The sequence below is a fragment of the Trachemys scripta genome, chromosome 2 (genome assembly GCF_013100865.1).
Source record: "Trachemys scripta elegans isolate TJP31775 chromosome 2, CAS_Tse_1.0, whole genome shotgun sequence".
NCBI classification, from domain to species: domain Eukaryota; kingdom Metazoa; phylum Chordata; order Testudines; family Emydidae; genus Trachemys; species Trachemys scripta.
In genome coordinates this window covers 143,541,324-143,567,300 of record NC_048299.1, presented here as the reverse complement: position 1 = coordinate 143,567,300, position 25,977 = coordinate 143,541,324, and the positions used below count along the sequence as shown (strand labels likewise).

General features: G+C 54.0%; 1 protein-coding gene across 1 annotated transcript in view; it reads left to right on the top strand.

The window, feature by feature from the left end:
• PROM2 (prominin 2) overlaps positions 1–16,117 on the top strand; it is a 34,132-nt gene extending 18,015 nt beyond the window's left edge. The window contains exons 13-24 of the mRNA XM_034759403.1: positions 2,449–2,540; positions 3,785–3,869; positions 5,001–5,147; positions 6,180–6,251; positions 6,438–6,530; positions 7,156–7,209; positions 10,014–10,094; positions 10,467–10,535; positions 11,833–11,922; positions 13,165–13,271; positions 14,472–14,558; positions 14,986–16,117. Coding sequence (XP_034615294.1) covers positions 2,449–2,540; positions 3,785–3,869; positions 5,001–5,147; positions 6,180–6,251; positions 6,438–6,530; positions 7,156–7,209; positions 10,014–10,094; positions 10,467–10,535; positions 11,833–11,922; positions 13,165–13,271; positions 14,472–14,535 — 954 coding nt within the window. The 3' untranslated portion in view covers positions 14,536–14,558; positions 14,986–16,117. The remainder of the gene's footprint in view (positions 1–2,448; positions 2,541–3,784; positions 3,870–5,000; positions 5,148–6,179; positions 6,252–6,437; positions 6,531–7,155; positions 7,210–10,013; positions 10,095–10,466; positions 10,536–11,832; positions 11,923–13,164; positions 13,272–14,471; positions 14,559–14,985) is intronic.
• The last annotated feature ends 9,860 nt before the right edge of the window (positions 16,118–25,977 follow it).

The following is a 25,977-nucleotide window of genomic DNA, read 5'->3' as shown; positions in this document are numbered from 1 at the left end:
TCTGGTTGCAGAGCAGACGCACCCTGAGTGTGCTCTGGGCTTGTCAGCCTGTGAGCATGCCCGCCAATCAATGCATGCATGTGTGAGTGTGCATGGGTTATGACAGTTTCTTTGTGACATGACGTGATGGAAGAGACCCATGCTCACGTCTGCCCCACTCAGTGTCCAGCCAGGGTTACGGCCCCTTTCCCTCCACCTAGGGTGACCAGATGTCCTGATTTTATAGGGACAGTCCCGATTTTGGAGCTTTTTCTTATATAGGCTCCTATTACCCCCTACCCTCTGTCCCAATTTTTCACACTTGCTGTCTGGTCACCCTACCTCCACCAGGCTTCCAGCTTGCTCCCTGAGGCTGAGGAATTGCTCTCAGTGGCCAGTCACACTGGCTTCCCATCTGCCTCGCACATGGCGTAGTGAAAGGAGCTGGAGGGCAGGCTGAGGAGCTGGCCTGTCGTGTCACATACAGACCTGCACGGGTGCACGCTGTCGTACATGGGTACACTTAGCTGCGTGCATACACAGAAATACTGTAAATCGATTCAAATGCAGTTCCACCGAGTTCAGCCCCAGGGATGACGTGACCCAACGATGAGATAATCCGTCCCGTCACCTCGTCCTGTTCCGCAGCGTCCGGCGTGTAATCTAATAACTCGCTCGCTGCTTGCTGCAGAATGATCCAATTATGCCCATGCCCGGTCCTTTGCACTGCTTTACCCCGGGCACAGTTGGCCCGCACGGATCGTTCCAGTGAATTAATTAAAGCTCCTCAAACAGCGGTTAACGTTTGATCTTTGTTTGGAAGCCGACTGTCACCGCAGCTCCCCACACACACCGCCCACCGCCACCGTTGGCCAGCTGGAGCTTAGGAAGCAGAGAGATGCACTGAGGGGCTCTGCCCAGCCAGAGAGGCAGGGACTGGATAGCTCTGGCTGCAGAAGGGCTAGCAAGGCTCCTTTTCCTGCCCAAAGACCGAGTCTCCCATGTGGATTAAAGGGAGCCAGGCCTCGCAGCATAGCAGGGAAGCTCCGAGGGAGGGATTCCAGGTCTGTCAACTGCCATGGACCATTGCAGTGACCATGAGATGAACCCTAAGGTGGCCACTACAAGTGCAGGGAGAGGAGGGGCCAGGGGCTAGTGCTAAGGTAGAGCACAGTACTCCAGGGGATAATGCTATGGAAGTACTGAGTACCCCAGGGGGGATTGCTGTAGTATTAGGGTAGCCAGGGGTAGTGTTGTGGTAGTATTGGGTACTCCAGGGTGTGGTATAGATTCTCCAGGGCATAGTGCTATGGTGAACGGGGTACCCCAGAGGGTGGTGCTATGGTATTGGAGTTCGCCGGGGGTAGTGTTATGATATTAGGGTATCCCAGAGGGCAGTACTAGGTTGGTACAAGGTACCCCGGGTGCAGTACTATGGCTGTACTGTGCACCAGCGGATTCCAATGGAACCCAAGTCAGCACATGTGAGGATCAGCCCATGGGATAGAGGCTACTGGGGGGCACTTACCATTGACCCCTATATCAGGGGACTCACCCCTGGGGCAGATATGGGGAGCAAGAGGAAATCACACAGGACGTGTGTGCTGGGAGAAGAGCCGGTGGTTAGGATGTTGGGTGTAGCCTGTGGCGTATGACCTGGGGAGTGGCTGAACTGTGGGATGGCACCAGGGGTCATTCCATATGGAACAGGCCATGTGGGGACCAGGGTATGGGTGCTGTGGGATGAATTAGCCCCTAGTACTGCAGGTCAGGGGGAAGGGTCACCTTTGGTACCTATGTTAGCGAGATCAGCCCAGGGTGGGTGCAAGAAGAGTCCCTTTAGAGGAGACGCTGTGGTTTTGTGGGATATGAGCAGTGTTAGGATTAGCCCATGAGGGGGCTTTAATATGGAGATATACCTATCTCATAGAGCTGGAAGGGACCGTGAAAGGTCATCGAGTCCAGTCCCCTGCCTTCACAGCAGGACCAAGTACTGTCCCTGACAGATTTTTGCCCCAGATCCCTAAATGCCCCCCTCAAGGATTGAACTCACAACCCTGGGTTTAGTAGGCCAATGCTCAAACCACTGAGATTGTGCCCAAGTATAGAGGGTGGGGGAAGCAGCCTGAGAAGTCTGGTCTGAGGGGAATATCCATGATACAAGTGCTGGGGTTGGGAATTGCCCATGGAGACAGGGATCCCTAAAGGTACGGATGTGGAACCCCATCCTCTCCCTCTTGCTTTCCAAAGCCCCTCAGTGACTTTCTCTGCTAGGGGTGATTTTAGCCCCACGTTGCTCTAGCCAGTACCCAGAAGTAGGATCACATCCCTTCATCGCTCTTTTCTCCCTCCCGAAATGCTGTTGGGACCAGCACAGCTGTGCTCCCTCTGTGCTCCAACACAACCTGCTCTCCCCCCCCTCCCCCGACCAGGACCCTCCTCATGCCTCATTTCTCCCCTACTCTCCAGTTTATCGACACTCCTGGGAACCTGCCTCCATCCATGAACCTCACCCAGCTACTCAGCCTGAAGAGGAACCTCAACCTAACCTCTGCTTACCAGTGAGTACTTTGCTATGGGGCTGCCCAGGAGACCCCCCCCCCCCGCCATTCTTAATGCCACTGCTTATGCTGTCCGGCTGCTTCCTAACAGACTGGCCTCCTTAGGAAACTCCTTGAAATGAAGGCCAACTGTCTCGAACTGGGGGTGGAGCTTAAATCAGAACTAGACCCCTGATTTCCCGAAGTCCCAGCTCCCACTGACCTCTGGGGATGGAGCAGGTCGAAAATGTTCTAGCAAAACTCTTTTTCGACTGAAAATTGGGTTTTTGGCTAAATGGGCATTTCCCCAGGAAGCGGCCGTGGCGTTCCTCAAAAAGTTTGGATTTTTTCCGGTGAAAAAGCAGACATTTTCAGGCCTGGCCAAAAACATTTCTGGTTTTTAGCAGGTTGCGGCCGGAATTCTTTGGTTTTCAATTTTTATTGATGTTTTCCGGAGGGGGTGGAAATATTCATTTTCCACCCAGCTCGTATTGTGAGAGCATCAAGACGCCTTTCACTGAGGTGCCCGCATATGTATTAAGTGTCCAACAGTTGAATACTTACCCAGCAGCTCAGATTCCACCTTTGGTTGCCCCTCATACAACTGAGGGCCAAACCTGGGCTAGTCTCGCTGACCTGAAAACACCTCACACAGTTAGTTCAGCGAATTGCGATCTCCAGCCTACCTGGCCCATTCTAAGCTCCTTTGAAATCTCCTCACCTTGCTGCTGACACCAGTGACCTGCTTATGCCACCTATCAACTTCCCTGGCTTTAGGGTTACGGTAGTGGAGGCGCCAGTCAGCGCTTCTGTTACCAGACAGGCTCCAGTGTGCAGGGCTGGCTGGAAGCAATTCATCCCGGTCCCCAAAGGACAGTCTCAGCCCTTCATCATCTGACCATATCCCTGGGACAGGAAAGGGTTCAGTGGATGCAGAGGTTCTTGAGGCACCTCCTGTTATTACCAGCCCCAGTAATCACAAGGCAATGACCTACCATGTCTAACGGAGACAGTAGAGTGGGAGGAAAGGGGACCCGAAGACAAGTAGAATCTGATCTGGTGGGAAGCCTCCCGTGGACTGAATTGGGAGCTGCGTGGTGCCAAACTGGACTCTGAGCGCTAGGGAGGCGTGTGGGGTTGCAGTAGCCATGTGGAGCCAAGGCACAGGCTGGCTTTAGGCAGATCCCCTCGAGGAGCGCTGCCCGGGAGACTCCTCTCCCCTCTCCCGCCCATGCTGACTCCCCCCCGCCACCGCTCTGTTCCAGGGAGTGCAAGAAGGGTGCAGGCCTCTGGGACGTTCTGCAGCTCAGAGATGCCTACAGTCTTGAGGATCACCTCCACCTCAGCCAGGTGAGTGGGGGCTTTTCCCCAGGGGGCACCTGTCCTCCCACTCTCGCCAGCCCTGTGGCATCCCTAAACAAAGAGGGGAATTAAACCTCCACGTTCATACAGTCTCGCACTGTCCCCTGCCCCCAGATCTGCCCACTTAAAGGGAGATTTAGTCTTTACATTGATTCAGCCAAGGGCTTCTCCAAGGGACCCAATCCCTGGCCTCTCTTTCCCAGTGAATCCAGTCTCTATTTTCCATCCAGTCCCGGGTTTCCTCCAGCGTCCCCCTTCCAGCACAGACGTGGTGGAACCATCTGTCCTCACACAAGGGGAGACTCTTCCTTTTCCATCTTCCTCCGTTCTGGGCTTCCAGGAGAGGTTGTGGTGGGAAGGGAATTTGGCCTTGCAGCTGTGTGCATATAAAGTACCATGCCTCTCCTCACCTAGCGGGCTCATGCATGAGGTTTAGAGGGCAGGATGCAAAACGCGGGGCCTAGGAAAAATACAAATGTGTGTGTAACCCACTGAGTGTGTTATAGCTCCCTGCCTAACCCACAGAGGGTGTGAGACTATGACTAGTCCTAGTTAGGAAGCCTTAGCTCTGGAGATTCCCCAGTTCAATCCCCAGTGTATCAGCCCAGATAACAGCCATCCCTTAAACACTGCAAAATAGCACAAGGCTAATTTCTCTTGCATGCAAAATGGGCCCTATCTGCTCAGCTTCAACATTCAGAATTTCCAAAGAGTGCTGAGTAATTCATCCCCCCGGCAGGGAGCTGACCTGAGCGGGACGAATGGGAAATCTGGGTCTGAGACGAAGAGTGCATCTAAGAGAGAGGAACCTCTCGGATGCTGGGTGAAGTATCATACAGGGGCTGTATGTCGCACTGTCCTGCTTTTATAGCACTAGGATGGGGCACACAGATTTGCCTTTACTGGGTTGACTGGTTTGGAGGCCGTTCCATGGATCTAGCTCTACTGGGCTGACAGGTTTTGTGATGCTAGGTAGGAGCAGAGTCACCCAGCCTATAAGGAACTAGGGCCAGATCCAAATCAGGAATCAGTGGAAAGGCTCCCCTCGGCTGTGGGTCAGGGCCCTAGCCAGGACCAGCACCCGTGGGGCTGGTGGTCATGGCCCTGCCTTGCCCTCAGTACACCAGAGACTTCCAGAAGCGCCTCGACAACTTCAACCTCCACTTTGAAGAAATCCACTTCCTCGACGGGGCTGGGAGACGGGACCTGGAGACCTTCCGGCAGAGCGGGATTGACCAGCTGGACTACCCCACATTCCAGGCCGAGGTGAGGGGTGCCAGAGCAAAGCTACAGCCAGTGCGGTGACATCAGGCAGGGGGTCGCCCTCTCCATTTGCATCCTCCACAGCAGCCCTTCCTCCTGCCGGGTCTGGGAGTTGAGACTGGCTGATCGTGCTGCTCCGGCCCGGCTCTCACCCTTGCAGATCCTGGGTCCACTCCCAACCCTCCCCTGGCCCTGACGGAGGCATCTGCCCTGTGTACAGACCCCCTGCCTGTTCCTACTGCCTTTGAGCCCATCCCACTCCTGGATAAGGCTTGTCAATATGCGCCCGCTCCCTTTGCCTGTTCTCCTGCTGGCTCCCTTTCGCCTCACGGTGGCAATCGGCCCCCGGCAGACACCCCAACCCCGTCTTGTCTTCCTATCCTTCCTCGCTCCCACTCTCTTGGACAGACTCTGCGCAACTTGTGTGAGCTAGAAAAATAGTCTTCTCCCCAGCTTTACCGGTGGGGAAACTGAGGCATACCGAGGTGGCGTGACTGGGTAGTGGATTAAGGCATTGGACTGGGGGCTTGGGAGACCACAGTTCAAGACCTTGGTCAACCACAGGATCCTATTGGTAAATCACATAATCTGACCCATTTGTCAGCTCCCCATCTGTAAAGTGGTAATAGTCCCGCCCTACCTTACAGGGCCCTTTGGGAGGGTAACGTCCATTAATGATTGTGATGGGGGCCGTATAAATAGCTAGACAGAGTTGCCAAGATCTCGCAGTTGCACATCTGGGAATAGAACCCAGGAGTCCTGACCCCCCACTCCCTGACGCTAGTCACTTGAAAACACTCCCTCTTGGTGGTTCATTGTAGGGGGAAGGGATCCCTGTGCCCTCGGCCCATGTTCTGCCCCGTGTTACCCCTGAGCATTGAAGCCCGTGGGGCAGCATGGCTGTAGCTGAAATCAGGGTAATGTGCAGGCTGGAGGCTCATCGCTGGTGCTCAGGGAGCGTTAGTAAAGTGTGCCCTGCACTTTGGGACCCTTGGCTGAAATGGGGTTGTTCATGCGGCTGGCTCCTTTCTCCAGATGCAGAACCCTGTGGTGAGGACGAGCCTGGAAGATCTAGCCAGGGACCTCGAGGGCCTCCGAAAAATTCAGGTGAGTGCAGAGTCGACCTGGAGGGAAAGGAAGGGGTGATCCCCAGGGGCGGGGAGGGGAGATGCATGTGCTTTGCCTCCTGCTGCCCAGCAATGCCACCTCTCTACCCCCTGCCAAGGGCTCCCGTGCTTCCCAGCTGACCAGGAAAGCCATCAGTGACTCTGGTCTCCCTGCTGTCCCCCACAGAACAACATCACAATAGCAGGACGGCTGGCCAATGAGTCCCAGGCCCTGTGGAAAATCCAGAACGCCACCGTGCTCATCCAGGAGGCCCTTGTGGTGAGTGTGACGGACCGAGCAGCTGTCATCTCCAGGCCGGGCCAGGGCCGGACTCCGTCCTTGGCTCAAGCGTTTTGGGGTGCAGACGTCATGGCTTAGGCCTAGCCCCAGTAGCATGCCACTTGGGAAGGGCACAGGGCATCATGGGAAGCCTCCATGGGGCTGTGTCATTCATGTGGGGAGGGACTGGGGGCTGTATGACAGACCCCCAGGGGTGTGAATCCCAGACTTGCCGGCATAGGGGAAAGGTGGAGGGAAGATTCCTGGATTCCACATTGTAGATGGGGTGGGGTTGGAAGCGGTGACTGAAAGGGGGGGGGGGCGTGGTGTCTGCCAGCTGTGCCCAGTGGGCTGCTGGCGTTGGTCCAGTTCTTCCCAGTCAGGGGAAGCAAAACCTGCCCACACAACCGGGCAGCCACTGCTGAGAGCTCACAGAGGGAATGGCCATGAAGAGCAAACCCCCCGGGGCAGGGCCGGGGCTGAGGCCTCTGGGTGGGAGGTGGGGAAGGATGGCTGCTCTCCTCCCGTCCACCCTTTGCCTTCAAAGAAGGCCATTGGGTTCCAGGCTGCGGCCCCCCAACCTTGAAGTGGAGGGGACGCATCTGAGCCTCCCTTTGCCTTGCAGGTGAAGCTGAATGAGAGCGTGCAGTTCTTATCTGCCATGGCACCCCACCTCCAGGTACGGTTGCCAGGGGAGACCGTCCATCTGATGGAATGGCCACTGGGAGAGGGAATGGGGTGGGCAGGTGGGTGGCCCCAGGTCCTCGGAGTTAAGGGGGTGGGCAGTGGTGGCCCCAGGTCCTGGGAGTTACAGGCACAAAACTCCCTGCCGGGCCCTGTAGTGACCATAAGGAGCAAGGCCTCGGTGCTCCATTCCCAGCGGAACCCAGGGACTTTACCGCTGCTGTAGGGAGATGGGGAGCAAGCGGTGATTTCATGGCCAGGAGCTCCCAACCCCGTGGCGCAAAGGTAAGGCGCCTTCAGAGGGGCAACCCAACAGCCTGGGCGTGTGTGCGAAACACCCTACAGGTGCTATCCGCTTTTCATGGACATCATCCAGGGCTCGACCCTGACCTGCAGGGACCCCCCCTTTTCTTGGGGTGAGAGGGGAATTCAGTCCCTGTGGTCATTCATTCTAAACTGAGCTTCCTCCATTGACTCCCATCCTGGTCTGAAGGGACCCTGCTCTTGTGAGGTGACCCACTCTTGGGCAGGACACGCTCTTCCTCTTTCTGTGTCCCCTTCCCATGAGTGTGTGTGTCTCCTTGTTCTATGAATCTTCCTCAATCAGTGGCCTTGGAGAGAAGGACATTTGCCTTCTAATCTCTATGTTCACCTAAGCCGGGTTTTCCCTCTACCCTGCTTCCCGCTCCTGACTGCCGGGGAGCGGAGAGAATTCAGTCCCCTTGAGTTGGGCTCCCAAGTCATTTAGGCGCTTTAGAAAACTCCATCCCTCAGGGACAAGGTGGGCGAGGTCACATATCTTAATGGACCGATGTCTGTTGGTGAGAGAGACGAGCTTTTGAGCCACGCAGTCCTACCTAAAGAGGAGCTCCGTGTGGCTCGAAGGCTTGTCTCTCTCACCAACAGACGTCGGTCCAATAAAAGATATCACCTCCCCCACTTTTTCTCTCTAATAGCCAGGTACCAATAAGGCTACCACTACATTTCCTCCCTCAGGGTTTATTCAGTCCTTGGCTCCACCCACACATTGTTCCCCAGCCCTGACCTATCAATCAAGGCTCAGTAATAATAATACTGCTTAGGCATATGAAGCCAGTCACACTGGATCAGACCCAAGGTCCATCCCGCCCAGACTCCCATCTCTGGCAGTGGCCAGCACCACCTGCGTCAGTAGAAGGTGCAAGGAACCCAGCAGGGATGGGATAGTCTCAGGTTCTCACCCTACCGGGGTCACGGCGACGGCCGGAGAGTAAAGCGATTCTCCATCCTGATAGCCGCTCGTCCGCAGCCCCTGTCACTCGGAGGGTGGCTTGGGCCAGGTGGGCGTTTCATGGGGTTAACCCTATGGTACATGCTCAGCAGCCACACGAGGAGCCAGCTGATTTTGTCGTATAATGACAGAAGAAAGAACCTTCCACCTTCAGTCAGTTCCCCACAATGCTCACTGCCTCCCAGCCTCCACGGCAAATCCACATCGCGATGCTTCGGCTGCCAGAAAGAGACGTCTGTCAGCCCGTCTCCCCAGCGGCACAGGCCGGCCAGAGCCCAGCACCTCATTGGCTTCCCCTGGGGCCCCAGATCAAACTCAAAGCTTTGCTCTTCCCCTTCCAAGCCAATGCTGGGACTGGCCTGAGGGACCATCTCACCCTCTCTGATCCTGACCTCCCAGACAGATCTGTTCGACCTCCAGGGTGAGACCTCATTGTGCAGGAGGAGGGAGCTTCTGAGATGGAAGTTCTGGAAGAGATCAACAACACAGACTCTCGCTAGTGCCTCCAAAGCTAGATGCAAAACCCACTTCTATGACCAGAGTGACCCCTTCCCAACCAAAGACTGGAGATAGTCCCATCCCCCGCTGCTTGCAGAAGAGATAGCTAAAGATATCTCTGTGAGCACCACCTTGAACAACACCAAAAATCAAGCCAAGGCCTGCTCCCTCCCCCCAACCCAAGCTGAAGAGTCAGGCTTTTCTGTAGCCATGAGCAATAACAGGCTCACGTTCCCCATGGCTGACACACAACAGGGTAGGTCCACACTACCCGCCCGATTCGGCGGGTAGAGATCGATCTTCTGGGATCGATTTATCGCGTCTCATCTGGATGCGATAAATTGATCCCAGAAGTGCTCCCCTGTTGACTGCGGAACTCCTGCTCGCTGAGAGGAGGAAGCGCTGTCGATGGGGGAGCTTGCCTGCGCCGTGTGGACCCGCAGTAAGTAAACTTAGTTCGATCTAGGAAACATCGACTTCAGCTACGCTATTCTCGTAGCTGAAGTTGCGTTTCCTAGATCGATCCCCCGCCCCAGTGTGGAAGAGGATGTGTGTCACACCCTGCCCAGTGGATTCTGGGCACACTTTATAAACAGTAGGAGGTGTTCAGATACCAAGGAAATGGGCGCCATAGAAGAACCTAGATACATTCCTAGCTAAGTATGATGTAGCAGTCTGAGCTTGGTGTCAGAAGCCAGGAATTCCTGTGTCCTAGTCCTACCTCCAACCCCCTTGGTGATCCTGGGCAAGTTCCACCCTGCCCCCCGTGTGCATCAGTTTCCCCACCTGTTACATGGGGATAGGGACATTTACCTCCTTCCCATGGCTGGTGTGAGGATCAGTGAGTTAATGCTCATGTACGCATGCTGCTGCATGATAAGCCTACAGCTCCATCCTTAATTAGAACCCCCGCTCCCAGAATTCTCCATCTCAGTGGTCAATCTCTCTCCCTTCCCATGATTCATAGCACCATTCAGCTCTCCAGTGCCCTCTAAGGTGCCTCTCTCCTCCCAACCCCGCTCTCCCACCAGCCCCTCTTGAAACGGACGATGGCCGAGATCGCCCTAGTCGAGACCATGCTCCCGGTGCAGGCACAGCGGCTCCTGAGACACGTGAGTCAGGAGGGGACCTTAGCCCCACAGGGCATTGAAGGGCAGAGCTGGGGCACAGCAATCAGTTGGAGGAAACCGCAGAGATGGCTGCATAGCAGCATTGAGACCCTTGCGGGGGACGGGACTCCTGCTTGATAACCAGCTCCATGGGACCTGCCTACAAACCCAATGCTTGCTGGGGCACCTGGGACTGCAAACCCAGAGGCAGCATGACCTACACTGGGGCAGATCCTGGGTAGCTGGAGATCCAGCCAGCAAACCCAAAGCCTGTGTGAGCCTACTCTGGGCCAGACTGCGCACTGGGGCACTGAATTCCTCGCGAGCCCTTTGGAAGCCAGTGTGTGTCCTTCAGGCTGCCTTCTGTTCCTGCAGGAGATCGGCTGCTTCACAAAGAAAGAACTGGGCTATTTCTCGCAGTACCTGAACTGGGTGAGACGCACGGTAGGTGCTAACATCAGCAGAGGAGCCCCGTCAGAGCAGGGGTTGCTGCGGTTGTGATTTATTTGTATTACTGTTGCGGGTCGGTGCCCCACTCCTGGACCAGGAGCCCATTGTGCTAGGCGCTGTACAGACACAGAACAAAGAGGTGACAATCTAAGGCTGTCTTCACTTGAAACGCTGCAGCTGCACTCAGGGTAAACACTTAAAGCAGTGACGGGAGGTGTTCTCCAGAAATCCATGTCCCCGGGAGGTGGCAGCGAGGTTGGGGGAAGAATTCAGTGGAGCCCCCCGTACAACAAGAGACAGCAGATGGAGGCAGGCAGCTGGGGTCTCAGCCTAACTGGTGGCAAGTTTCTTGTAGGCATCAAGGCAAAGGAGAGGTTGAAGGAGGGCTTTGAAGGAGGCTGGTGAGTGACTTTTGTGGATGAATCCAGGGAGCGCCTGCCCAGAGTGAATAGCGAATGAGAGGTGATAGGGCAGAGATTGGTCACAAAGGGCCTGGACAGTGAAGACAAGTATCTGATGTTCGGTACGATAGAGAAGGAGCCAGTAAAGAGCATTCTCCCTGAGGGCATTCTTAGTTTGAAGCTCCCACCAATGCTACAGGGCAGCATGTAACCAAGCGGGGCAGCTATGCAAGTACCCCATGGGATGGTCTTGTGGTTAAAGGGCTTGCCTGAGGTGTGGGTTCAATTCCTGACACAGCCTCCCTGTGTGACCGTGAACAAGCTGTTTGTTGTTGCTCTGTGCCTCGGTTTCCTCTGATTTGAAATAGAGATAACAATCCCAAGCTCTTTCCCAGTACTTTTTATCCATAGATCTCAAAGCATTTTACAAAGGACGGCCGTGTCTTTACTCCCCATTACAGCAGGGGAAACTGAGGCACAGGGAACACAATGACTCGCCTGAGATTACCCAGCACAGTAGTGGCAGAGCTGGAAATTGCCTTCTCCACTCCTCTCTGGTGCCCTCTCCACTGCTTCCCCACAAAACATCTCCCACAGTGGGGATGGACCTCCAGGTCCTTGACGAGCGCTCAGAGATTAGGGTGACGGAGGCCAGCGGTGAACCTGAGTGAACCCCGTCAAGGTCTTGGCTCCCATTGTCACACCTCCGGCCAGCTCAGCACCTGCCATGCCCAGCTCTGCAGAGAACTCAGCCCCGAGAGTGTAGCAGAGCTGGCCAGCAAAGGCAAAGGTCAGCTGGTTGGGTATCTGAGCATAACTGGGTTTGTGACTGTGTCAGCCTCCACCCAGGTCGCTGCCTGGATAACTCGTTGTCTCCTCTTTTGCTCCAGCTGACTGAGGACGTGGCTTCCTGCCAGCCCCTCGCCACGGCACTGGATAATGGCCGGGTGATCCTGTGCGACCGCATTGCTGAGCCCTGGGTAAGGACAGCAGGACCTTCCACTCCCTGCCGCTGCCTTGGGCTTTAGCCCCCATTCCTCCCTGCCCTGGGGAATCTGTTCCCGGCCAGGGTTGAGTGGGAAGCTCTCAGGCACCATGGAGACAGCACTAGCTGGTCTGTCTCAGAGCCCTCCCATCCCCAGGCACTGAGTGATGCCCAGTCTCCACTCCCATCATCCCTGCCCCTAGAGCTCACAGTCTAAATAGACATGGGGTGGGAGGGGAAACTGAGGCACAGACAGTGGGTTGCCAGAGGTCACTGACAGATTGAGGGAGAGCACCTGGGTCTCCCGACACCTAATCCAGCGCCCGACCCACTAGGCCATGCTGTGTCCACCAAAGGGATGTGAATCGAACAGGAAATGAGATGCAGCCCGGGAGCCAGCGCGGTTCTTGCTGCGACCATCTCGGTCCTGGCATAAGCCAGATCCGCTCCTGTTGATGTCAGGAGATGCGGGCTCCACCCTGACTGACCTCTCACACCGTGTCCCCCACAGCTGTTACTAACTGGAATCAGCCCCTCCACCCCACCCTGTCTCCTGGGACCCCGTCTCCCTCTATCTCCTTGCCTGGTCATGGTGCTGCCAGAGCCAATAGATGCAGAGAGGGGATAAATGAGGCTGCCTAATCTTGTCTGAGCAGCCTAAGTTGCCCCGGGGAAGACGCAGCCTTTGCTGAGATGGGCCAGCGCCGGATGAAAACAGCCAGCTTGGGGGCATCTATGTACCATGCAGGGTGCTCTCCTCCTCAGCAGGGCTGCCCAAAGGTTCGTTGCATGGCAGGATTTCCAAGTTCCCTGATCTGGCAGCAGGAGGGGGACCATCTACGATAAATCTCGGCATGCACTGTGTGTGCGAGCACATTCATGCCACTGCCCTCTGCTGGATGGTATCGGAGCTATTCCACTGTGTGTCGTAGGCTCCCTACTACCAGCCAGAGAATCCCTCTGATTAGGAGTTAGGAGCCCACGGGGCAGGCCTCTTGCAGTCCCTCTATGGAGTAAGGTGACGACTGCTGGCCAGAAGCTAATAGCATCGGGGCAGTGACCAAACTCCCATTGACTTCATCAGGCCCAGAAACTGGCCCCTGAGCAAAGGGTTAGAGGCTCTCTGTCCAACCAGCTTCCATCTGTATCCAGAGTAACCAAGGGGCCAGCTCCCCCACTCTCTCCCCCCATGCCCCACCCAATGGAGCTGATCAGGGTGTTTGTTGTGTCCTTCCAGAATGCCTTCTGGTTCAGCCTGGGCTGCTGCACCTTCTTCCTCATCCCCAGCATCATCTTCGCCATCAAACTTACCAAGCACTTCCGCCCCATCAGGAACCGGTTAATGTAAGTGGCAGGCGCCGCAGGTGCTGGGACCTGTGCTCCGCCCGTGTCCTCTCCATGCCATGACAGCAAGGGACCCACAGGAAAGGGGAACGCACCAAGCAGCAGCTGGCAGGTGTCGTTCCCAGCTGGAGGAGACGTACGGGCACTAGCTGGGAATCACACCTCCTGGCTGCTGTGTAGACGTACTCCTGGAGGGACCCCATTTGAGCCCCCCCCGCAAATGCCCCATCAATAGGCCCAGCTGTGGCAACCCTGGGCACATGCCCACCTAGGGTCCTCTGGTGTCTCTCCATGTAGACGTTCAGCAGGAGCCCAGCAGCACCTCGATACAGAGAGGTATTTACCTATAGGTTGGATGGACTGAGGCGAAGGGCCACAATCAGGGGTCGAGGAAGCGAAGAGGGAGATGGATAAAGTTCCATTTGCTTTTGATCCAGTCCTGGATGGATCTCTGATCCCTGCAGTCCTGTGTCCAGTAAGCCCATTGGACAGATCCATCCAGTGGGCGTATCTCTTATCCCTTGGATCTTGTCCCCCTTTGTACGCTCCCTGAATCCTTGGACACAGAGTCCAAGATCTTGCGCATACTCAGAGCTTTACCTGTTTGCAGAATGCCGTGACAGCGCCTGATGCAGCCTGCAGGGGGCACTTATTTCCTGTTCTTATGTGCAGCCACCTTTGGAGTGTTGGCCCTGGAGAACAGAAAGGGTTAACTCCCCCCCAACACTCCATCCTGCTGCCCTTGAGGGCTCCCCCTCAAACATGCCTGAAGTCCTCGTCCCCGTACACGTAGGGTGAACCTGCGTGTGGTCTATGCCCATTGCACACAGGGGTTAGTTAACTGGCACATGGCTCTGTCAGCTCTTCTGCCCAGGGCTCAGTTCCCTGCGAGGCCGGGATAGATCCAGGAATTGCAGTGCATAATTCAGAGGTAGATTAAGGACAAACGGGTAACTACCACCCTGAACCACAGCCTGCCCCAGGCCTAGCCAAGCTCAGCTCACTGAATTCTCCCATGTGCCCCTCGTTACTGTATGTTCTTATGGCCCCTGAATCCTCTACAAAGAGAGGGTCATTTTACCCACCAGAGTAATGCAGCCTCCTCTGGGGCAGAGCCTGGCAGGTGTTTAACTGGCTGCAAGGTGACAACAGAGATAATATGCCCTTATGCTCTCTCCTTTTCTTCCCCACCACCTGCAGCTCTACTGCCTCAGAGGAGACCTATCCTTTCCACATCCCCCGCGTTACAGCTCTCAAGCTATAGGAAGGGGTCTCCGGCATCTCCAGGTAAGGGGGAAACTAATTAATCTGGGAACTCATATCTCTGTGGTGGAGGACTCCTGAATCTGAGAGTCCTGGGGCTCCCCAGGAGTCCTGGGACTACAGACCACTGGTCCCAGGCAAGCTCTAGGTGGGCTCTGGGACCTTGATGTCACCTGGGGATGGACATTCTTGGACCTCTCTTTTGCAGGTCCTCTTCAGAGCTCCTGGACCCCTGAACCAAGGTTTCTCTTGGGGATCCTATACCTCAGTGCCATGGGACTCTTTGTGGATACCAAGCTGCCATGTTGCAAATATTTCTGAAGGTCGCCCACACCCCTGAGTCAAAGCTGCCCCCCGAGTTCTCCCATAGGTTTCCATCACAAGTGTTCTGGGGGGGTCCAGTCTGTTCATATCTCCCCAGGTAACTGCTAATGAGTCCTTTCACTTGTAGGTCTCCTGAGGAAACTGCCTGGATCCCTCCCAGTGCCAGAACCATCCCCATCAGAGACACTTCCCTTCCACTCTGCCTCACCTTCCCCATGTTGCTTCTGAGCTGCTGGAGGAGACTCCTGCAATGACCCCACTCCTCAGCTCTTTCTCCCAGCACCCCGCTCTAGTGACCCCCACTCACTGCAGCGCCAGTGGATTTGCACAGCACAGCAAGGCAGAAGGGAAAATTCCTGCCGCATAGCAGCATCCCTCCAGGGTTCGACGTCTCCAGCCATCCCAAAGGGGAGCCATTAAAACCTACCGATGCCCATGTTACCTCCCGGATTAATTCATGTCTGCGGTGTCCTCCCGGCTTCAGGCTGCTTCATGGTTCCAGCAAGTTTTTCTTAGGATCTGTGAGTGAGTGAGCCTGCCTGGCTCGCTCATCTTCCTCCCTGGCCTTCTGCAAACACACACGCACTGGGCTGCAATGCTAAATCCACCGTGCTCACACAGGGCTCTCACTCATTCAGGTTAAGAGGATGCATATATGACCTGATGACTGGTCAGGGCTCTTCCCCTTAGAGCCTGGACCAGCTCCCCAGAGCCAAACGCTCCCCAGTGCGGCCAAAACCCAGATCTGGATCTGAACCCGGCACCCTGGTCATTGGCTCGCTAATGGGCCACACACAAACCTCCGCTCCAAAGATCCCAGGAGATGGGGTGAGGGGGGATGTGAAGTCCAGATCTCAGTTTTGCAGCTGGGGCTCGTCTCTTCTTCCCAGGTCAGGCCTCTCGCTGGGACTCTTGCTTCTATGTCTGCTGTCCCTGCCCGGCTCTGGAGCACCAAGCTCACAGAACGTCCTGTCACTGCTGCTTGGGTGAAAACCTACCTGGGTCTTTGGGGACTCCTCCAGGTGGTGCAGGACCCCTGCTGCCAGAGGAGAGGACACGGGTCTAAATTCGACCCCCAGCTGGGAGATCGCCCCTTCTGTCCCCAACTCTAGGCACCTAAAGGAAACTGGTCTGGCTCCCTCTGAGGTGAAGATGGGTCCTCATGCTTCTCTGGACTTTTCTGCCAAAGGGCAGGCTACCAAGGCCCTGTTGTATTTTAACCCATCCTGGAAAGCCCCGGCATTGGGATTTAGGGTACAAAGGGGTGTCAGTGCTGGAGGATGCTGATGCCATTAAAGCACTGGCCCCTTTTCTAACTGTGACTGCTTTGTGCATCCATTCTGGCGCTCTGTTCTGGAGGGGAGGGATGGGTGAGGATCGGTGGTGGGTGGGATAAATCCTCTCTGTTTTCTCGAAATAGTGCATTCCCAAGGTATCCGTCCTTGTGGATCCATGTCAGAGGGCCAGGCTGGAGAGGAAGGCTAGCCTGGGACTGGGGAAAGCCTACAAATGTCCTGCTCTGGTCTAGGCTCTGTGTGTGACCTTGGGCAACTGACTTAACCTCTCGGATATGTCTTCACTGCACAGTTAGCCCAGGATCTGTGACATTACCCAGGGTACAATCTGGACCCCTCAGTTCTCCACCCTTTTATACTGCTTTGCTGTGAGAGTTACCACTCCTGGTCTGCCCATACACAGCCTCCAGCATGTAAGTTACTCCTAGTCATAGAGTCTGAGCAATATGGGCAGCGACTCATGAATTACACTGCAGAGCAACACCAGCAAATTCCCAGTCCTGGACTTTCCCACAGAAATGTATGTCTTGTACTGCCCAGCTCCCTCCTGGACAATACAAGCTCATATAAAGTCCGTCATTTCAAATTCAAACACATTCTGTTCTCCCAAATGGCGTTTCCCAAACACTGGTTTAGATAAAACAATAAAACAAAATTATTAACTACAAAGAGATAGAGTTTAAGTGACCGCAAGTAAAGAGGCATAAAAGTCAGAATTGGTTAAAATAAAATAAAAATAAAATGCAACAGATGCCAACTTAATGAGCTAAGTGAATTCAAAGTGAAGTCTCTCTCCCCCCATGTTCCAACAGTATTTTACTGGCTGAATTTCTTTCAGTCAGGATCTCTCCCCCAGTCCAGTGCTGCTTCCTTGTTCTTCAGATGTTGCCGATGCTATGGGTAGAGAGAAAGGGGGAGATAATTCAGGGTATCTTCTCTCCCTTCTTATAATTCTTTCTCTTCTTTGAGAATCACCTCCAGCTGAGGTTGAGGAGACAGAAAGTCTGTGTAGACGGGAACCCCAAGCTGTTTCTTTGTCAAGATGTTGCTCTTTCACCCACACCCTCTTTCCTGCCAAAGAACGGTTAACCAGGTGATGGTCCATTTGATTTCTGGCCAAGGCGTCAGCTAGCCTTTTGTCTCTGGGGAACTGGTTTGTGACATTTTGTCTTAGTAATATCACACAGTAGAGTCTTACAATTTTACATACACTTGCCACACATATTTTACCAGGACAATAATAATCAGCAAATTACGAGTTTTCAACCTCACAAGCCATACTTCGTACAAAATGTATCACAGTCTTGTAAAAGGGGTGAACATAGAGGTTCAGATGGTCACAGGATCTTATCTGGGTTTTAGCCCAAACTCCCTACTGTGCACACAGTACGTCTGACTCGGGTTTGGAGGTGCTTTAAGTCCAGGCTAGCCGATCCAGCTTTGAGCGTGGGTTAGAGCGCTGGCTGGAACCCGTAACAACTCTGCAACGAGGATGCAGGCAAAACTCACTTGAGCGCTGCCAGGCCTCCAGCGCCCTTCCCAGAATTGTTCCCAGTGAACCGACAAATTCCCCCACAATTGACTGGGGGGAAAAATCCTAGCCTGTCTCAGCACAAAGAACCCTGGGACACGCCCCCCGCCATGTGCTGATGCAGCCAGGCAGGGAGGGCTTTACAGAGGGGAAGCTCACACCCAGGCTGGGCTAACCCAGCTGCCAGTTAGCCAGTGAAGACACATCCCCACATTACAGATGAGAACCAGTGGCATACTCTGCCTTTCGAGAGGGGGTGAGAACAAATACATTTATAAGGATACCCAGCACTAGGACCCAGGTCTGCAGAGCTTTGATGAATGCTTCCACACCTCCACCCACAGCAGAGCCACCTTCCATGCTCTGTAAACCCTGGGAGACTGAGTGCCGCCCATGGAAACCAGATCAGCAGCCCCCCCATCCTCCCCGTGGCCCCTGATTGCGCCAAGCATGCTATTTAACCATGGAGGGTGCTCCAGGAAGCTGTCTGGGCAACCTGGCAGTACCTGGCCTGCTGCTACAACAGACCCCGCTCTCGTTCCCTGCTTCGGAGCCCGGCTCTGTTCCTTGGCTTGACTCCTGATCCCTGACTCCAGCTGTGATCTCTGACTAGACTCCCAATTCCTAACTCTGGTTCAGACCTTCGGCTTACTCACTGGCCCTGGCTCCTGTTCCAACCGCCAGGCCTGGCTCCTGGCTCCTCAGCCCGACTCCTGGTCCTACCCGCTAGGCCAGACTGCCCATGTCCCAGTTGTGCCAACACTGATGTTTGGGAGGTGCTCGGGTAGTACAGGAATAGAGGCTGTAGAGGGGATGGGGGACGTCTTCAGGCTTTGCATTAGTGCAAAGAGCGTTGGCCCATTGGAGTTCGGCGCCTAAATACCTTTGAGGACCTGCGCCTTTGTCTTTGGTGATAGACACCCCCCACCCTGTCTTGTTCCTACTCTCCTAGGACAGTGACTCTTGCTAACATCCTGTGGCTCTAACCTCTGACTGCCCCTGACAGGCTGGTGCAGGGAGAAGGCAGCACCTTGGCCCTGAGGCTTTGTGGACTCCCTGGGAGCTGTGATGCTTGAGGAAAGCCAAAGGGCCCTGGTAGCGTGGCAGGGATCTTCCCCTCCAAGAGCGTCGCTGGGACGGTTGGGGAGGGCTGGGGAGAAGCTGCTCACTTTCTGTCATCCCGCAAGTCAGCTGTGCAGGGGGAAGATAATTGGAGAGAGCAGCTGACAGCCCCAATTACCAGGGAAACCACTCTGCTAAGGAGCGCCTCCTGCCAACACTTCCCCAGCCCGTCCACCCAGCGAGGACTGCTCCAGCCAGCTCCTCTGCCTGAGCAGAAATGCTCATTGCAGCAGTGAAAGGGGCAGCAGCCACAGTGCTCCCCATTTGTGCTTCCTCCGAGCCCTCCACGGACGGTGACAGCTTCAGCCTTCCCATCCCCTGGGAGGGAGCTGCATTGCACATCTGGGGAAACTGAGGCAGTGAAGGTCCAAGGTCTCAAAGTGATTCCTTAGGCCATGCTGCTTCAGATGTGTAGGTGCATGTCCACACTTATACAAATATGTATCGACACACACACACACATACGCCAGCGGGCACACATGTGCACATGGCTGCATGCAGACGCACTTGTGAGCGCACAGACGCATGAACACGTGCGCACACTGATGCAAACCCGCATGTGTAAACTGCAGGGCTGCCCAGAGGATTCAGGGGGCCTGAGGTCTTTGGTGGCGGGGGGGGGCCCCCACCGCCGAATTGCCGCCGAAGACCTGGAGCAGAAGAAGCTCTGGGGGCCCGGGCTTCATAAGAGTTTTCCGGGGCCCCTGGAGTGAGTGAAGGACCCTGCTCCAGGGGCCCCGAAAAACTCTTGTGGGGGCCCCTGAAGGGCCCGGAGCCTGGGGCAAATTGCCCCACTTGCTCCCCCATCTGGGCGGCCCTGGTAAACTGACCCAGCAGTACACACGTCCTCGCTGATACATGGGTGCACACACACACACTGACACACGCCCATGTGCCCTCAGCCAGCATAAACTGGCCTAGAACCTCTGACAGAGCCCCTCGGGGATCTCTCTCTTTCACATGCTTTTCCAACACTTGCCCGGCAGGCCACGTACATTCTGATTGGATTGAACTGGATCTCAGGGTAAGCACTGCACCAGGCTGGCAGGCTGACTCAGTGCTGCGGGGCAGGAACGACGGTCCCAGGGAATCTGTGTAATTCAAACCCGAGGCTCAGCTGGCATTAAGCCATTCCCTCCAGTCCGTAAATTTCTTCTGCCGCCTCTTGGTGGGTCAGGCATTCCTTCTGGGCCCTGTGCTCTGGAATCATTCTGGTTGCTGCTGTGCTCAGAGGCAGCAGGGGCTATGAAAAAGCAGAGCTGGGTGAAATTTTTCCAGCCCAAGAAGGCTCCTAACCAGCGGAGGATGGAGGGTCTGGGACAGCAGAAGATGGAGCATGATAAATTTATGAACCGGATGATGACAGGGCTGCCTGAAATAGTAGGGCACTGGAGTTGATCATCCAGTCGATCCCTTCTGATCCTACATCCCATGACTTGCTTGCTCTGTGTAGCGATGAAGCCCCTCCAGTCCGATGTCTGGATATTGCACAGTGGTTAAGAGCAAATGCATTTAAAACGGAAAAGGCAGGGGCAGGTAATGCTGGCTAGCACCAGGGGCTCTGCAGGGTTTATGTGCGCACCAGAGGGAGGCACTGTGCCGCGTGCTGCAGTACTAAGGACAGACTGGAGCTGGCTTCAGGAGGAGAAGGTGGGGAGGGGCAGTGAGAAGGTTCAGGCAGAGATTAAAAAGCGAGAGTTGGTTTTAATCAGTGCAGCTGAGATTAAGTTGGATTAGGAAGAGTTGGTTTGCGAGGGGCTGGGAAGCATTTCTGTCTTCCCCTCCCCTCATCCCCGACATGCAGTTCAAGGGGAAGGCAGCGGGAGGGTCCACTGCAGATGCCCAGCCGGTCAGGCAAGTGGCCAGTGAGTGTCTTGCAGTTAAGGTCAAATCAGGAGAGGTGCTGAGCATGCTGGATAAAGCTCCCCGCTGGGCAGAGGGCCAGCCTCCGGCCTAGGCTGGCCCTCTGCATGGCAGGGGTAGAATGTCACCCCAAATGATGCTGCCAGGGGCTCCGCAGAGGCTTGAACCTCTGTGACGCAGGGAGTTGACTCCACTAGGAGGCGCTCAGCACTGCCCACCGCTGATCCCTGGTCAGGGCCTTTTCAAACCTGCCCCTGGAGTCCCATTTAGCCAAAGGCCGGAGCTCTCTGGATACGGATGCTGGGCTCCGGCAGGCAGGGGGGTGAGATGTGGGTTCTGATCCTACCTCTGCTGTTAGCTTGCTGAGTGACCTCTGGGGGTGGGGGGAGAGAAAGAAGCCATTTGCGCTCTTGCTGTGCCTCAGTTTCCCCATGTGGAAAATGACCCTGTGCCCCATCTTTGTACAGTGCTGTGAGATCTGAATGGGGGGCAGTGTTAAGAACAGTCACTCCGGGGAGCAGAGAGCTGCTGTGTGCTTTGTACAAATGGAGAGTGTGGGCCTGAATGTGAGCTCATTGACACCAGAGGGAAAATCCAGTGAAGCCAAGAGCCTTCGCCGGTGTGACTGAGATCAGACTCGGCCCTTTCTGGCCCATTTCAGGCCTGCCGGCTTCCAGTCGCCTTCAGTGAGCTTTAACTGCCGGAGGCTTGGAAGTCTGGGCCAGTCCCTCACTTGGTGTAAATCTGCTGCCCACAGTGCCAATTTATACCTGCTAAGGATCTGGCCCCAGCCCCCCCACCCCCGGCTCGCTAATGACATTCAGCTTCACACACAGCGTTAGCGTCGGCCACCAAGGAAAAAAATTTTTTTTTTTACAGTTAAAAGGATTTTCCCATTTGATCCTGAGGCAGATCCCTTTGGCGCCTGAGCCAAATGGATCTATAGCCTGTTGAACTGAGAGATAAGAACATCAGAACGGCCAACCTGGGTCAGACCAATGGTCCATCTAGCTCAATGTCCTGTCTTAGGACAGTGGCTGGTGCCAGGTGCTTCAGAGGGAAGAACAGAACAGGGCAATTATCAAGTGATCCATCTCCTGTCATCCACTCCCAGCTTCTGGCAGTCAGAGGTTTAGGGACACCGAGAGCATGGAGTTGTGTCCCTGCCATCTTAGCTAATAGCCATTGATGGACCTATCCCACACGTTTGTACCTAATTCTTTTCTGAACCCACTTATAGTTTTGGACTTCACACAACATCCTGTGGCAATGAGTTCCACAGGCTGCCTGTGCATTGTATGGAAAAATACTTCCTTCTGTTTGCTTGGTTTAAACCTGCTGCCTGTACTTAGCAAGCAGGCAAGGTAAACCGCACGCAGAGGTGGGTTGCTAGGGCAGTTGTAGAAGACAGACGAAGACAGTAGAAGACAAATGTCCTCACTCCTTGGATTGGTATCTATACATTATTCAGCTGGAAAACAGCCCAATGCTCTAAAGGTGGCGGAAGGTGCAGAGGGTGGTCTGAGAGGGAAAGCTGGCTCCTGTATATCAGGCTGTCCATAGCCTGTCACTAGGGCTGGAAGAACCTATTATTATTAGTTATTTATTAATTATTTATTTGTCTGACCATAGCGCCTATGAGTCACAGTCATGGACCAGGATCCCATCGTGTTAGGCACGGACTATGGACCCACATTAACAGACATATACATGCATGAAGGTGGATGCCTACACAGACCATATGTTAAGGTTCCTTCCCCACTCTGAACTTTAGGGTACAGATGTGGGGACCTGCATGAGAACCTCTAAGCTTAACTACCAGCTTAGATCTGGTTTTGCTGCCACCACCCAAATTATTTATGAGTTATTTGGGAAACTCTGTTTACCTCCCGCCCAGAATATCTCCCTCCCAAGTACTATAAGCCTTCCCTGGGTAGCCTTGAGAGACTTTTCCACCAATTCCCTGGTGAACACCGTTCTAAACCCTTGGATTTTAAAACAAGGAGAAATTAATCATTCCCCCTCCTTTCCCCCCACCAATTCCTGGTGAGTCCAGATCCAACCCCCTTGGATCTTAAAACAAGGAAAAATCAATTAGGTTCTTAAAAAGAAGGCTTTTAATTAAAGAAAGAAAGGTAAAAATCATTTTTGTAAAATCAGGATGGAAATTAACTTTACAGGGTAATCAGATTCAAAGAGCCCAGAGGAACCCCCTCTAGCCTTAGGTTCAAAGTTACAGCAAACAGAAGTAAACACTTTAGCAAAAGGAACATTTACATTTTGAGAAAACAAAGATAAAACTAACACACCTTGCCTGGCTGTTACTTACAAGTTTGAAATATGAGAGACTTGTTCAGAAAGATTTGGAGAGCATGGATTGATGTTTGGTCTCTTTTAGTCCCAAGAGCGAACAACCCCCAAAACAAAGAACACAAACAAAAGCCTTCCCCCCACCAAGATTTGAAAGTATCTTGTCCCCTTATTGGTCCTTTGGGACAGGTGTCAGCCAGGTTACCTGAGCTTCTTAACCCTTTACAGGTAAAAGGATTTTGGTGTCTCTGGCCAGGAGGGATTTTATAGTATTGTATACATGAGGGCTGTTACTCTTCCCTTTATAGTTATGACATCATACATACCTGTGAACGTGGTGCAGATGAACATATATGTGTGCACATATGTAAATGCACGCAAAAACGGATGCAAATGAACATTGATGTGCATGGACAGGTACACAAACATGGGGGTGGGCACCAAGGTACATGCACAAACATATCCACATGTGAATGTTCAGAAAGGAACATAGACGTGCAGACACATGGACAATGTACACAAAATGGATGTGTGTGTGTGTGTACACATGACCAAGCACACTGGAATATGGATGTTCCTTCACATGCAGGCTCCGACATGTACATTCAAACACATATGCACATGGACATAAGCATGTGGACACGCACATATATCCAAACCTTTGCTAGTTGCAGGACTCAACCCAGACAAGATGAAACAGTAGAATAACTTTTTCTGCCCTGTTCTTGCATTGCCGCTTTCATCTGGGCCAAAATCCCAAAGGCCAAAACCCCACCAGGGAATTTATTCTCCCCAGCTGGAGCAAAGAGCTCCAGAAATCAGGTGTGAATACGAAATGGGACGATGCTTCCCCTGGCATCACCGGTCCCTGTTTGCAGTCTCAGGGGATACAGAGAAGAAGCCCAGGGTTTCTGATGTTTTCCCGAGCAGAACCCAAATTTGCAAACATTTCACTCGTCCAGTCGGGGAGCAGACAGTTACCGTGCGACCCAGCTGACCAAACGCCGGAGTCTTTGCGCGTCGCCTGTCTCTCACTCTTCTGAAATGGCCTTTCTATCGACAGAGTCCCTGTGAAATGCAAACTCCGCACCCCTCCTGGGTCACTTTGAGCTGTCTGCTTCCATTCGACTTGGCCTGCTGGCCCTTCAGTGCATTGTATTTCTTGTCAGGAGAGACGAGGCCAAACCAGCATCCCAAACTTAGCATTTCAGGGGGCTAACGTTCAAATCCCCGTCTCTCTTCGGAGCTGGACTGAACACAGCCCACCCTCAGCTCAGATGGGGCTGGAGTCTTACGAGTCGCTGAGATTTCCACTTGGTGGGGCTGTCACGATCACAGGCTGACCTGTGCTTTAGAGTTTGGTCTCTCTCAAGGGCTCTGAATCCTTCCTATTTCTCACCCATACAAACACGACGGGCCCGACTGGATTCAGCCCCAGCAAACCTCATCCGCCAGGTTTTGCAGTGACACAGACAGCGCATCATCTCAGCAAAGCAGGCAGAGCGCAGGTCGAAAGCTAAACAGGCCTATTTGCTTACTGCCACTTAATCTTCTCCTTTCTGCCCAGTTATCCCCATCTCGCTACTGCAGCCTCTGTGTCTCTTTCTGTGCGTCTCTCAGGCAACCTCTGTGCTCCAGCTGGGAGGTTGCTTCCCAGCCTGGGTAGACACTAAAAATAGCTGTGTGGCCGTGGTGGCTCAGGCCAGCTGCCTGAGGACATACCCAGGGGCTCAGGCCTGGTTGGACTGGGGCGGATAGGCCATGCTGCTGCAGCCGCACGGCTAGTTTTAGCACGCTCGAGCAGAGCTAGCGCCTCCGTCCATCTGCCCTGGGAAGCACGCTTCCAACTGCCATGTAGACACCCCCTCTAGGATTTCAAAGTCCCTTTGATCCTAGGTTTGGCCTGGAAAGGATAAGCTTTGCCTGCCTAGTGGGCACCACAGTTGGGGCTATTTCCCACTTAATACCTTCCCCGTTGTTTCCCCTTGGTATTGCCTATGGTAGCCCCTTCTCGCTGTTTTGATTCCATTTCCTCCCTTTGATTTGACTCTATGCAGCCAGGCAGGCTAACATCATGCTGGCAAACTGAAGTGTACGTGATATTTATAAGAAAAAGAAGAACAGGAGTACTTGTGGCACCTTAGAGACTAACAAATTTATTAGAGCATAAGCATAGAGCTTATGCTCTAATAAATTTGTTAGTCTCTAAGGTGCCACAAGTACTCCTGTTCTTCTTTTTGCGGATACAGACTAACACGGCTGCTACTCTGAAATTTATAAGAAATACACACGAAGCCCGCCTTCTCCACTGGGGCCCAGGCTCTCCTGGGAGATCTGAATTGGGGTGTGGATCCAAACCCTGGGATAGCCTCAAAAAACCCAAACTCAGCCCCCCGCCTCACCCTCCTTCCAGTCCAGGTGGGGAAGTAACTGCCCTGGACCAACTCTAGTGGTGGCTATTGTTATTTCTCCATGATGCTCCAGGCTGTGCATGGCTGGCCACAGACACAGAGAAGAACAAGGCCCCTGCCATAAAGAGCCAACAGTCTAAGGACTTGAACCCTTAAGGACTCTCAGCTCCCACTAAAGTCAATGCATACTGAAGGTACTCAGAGAAGATGCCCAGCACCTTTCAGGATCAGTCCTTAAATTAGAGCTCGATCCTGCAGCCCTTACTCAAATGAGCAGCTGAATTGTGGGACGGGGCATTGCAGAATTTGGCCTGGAGAACAGAAAGGACTCACAGCTAGTGGATGCAGCACTGGGAGTCAGGACACCTGGGTTGTTTTCCTACTACTGACCAACTGCATGGATTTGGGCAAGTCACTTGGCCTTTCTGTGCCTCAGTTTCCCCCTCTAAACAATAGTGAAAATGATAATGCCTTTGTACGGTGCTTTGAGACCCTCATACGCATGGCCCGATATAAGGGCTCATCCTGACTTTAATGGGGGTACAAAATAGCTGCATTGCTTGGATGTTCTTCAAAGGAAACTGACT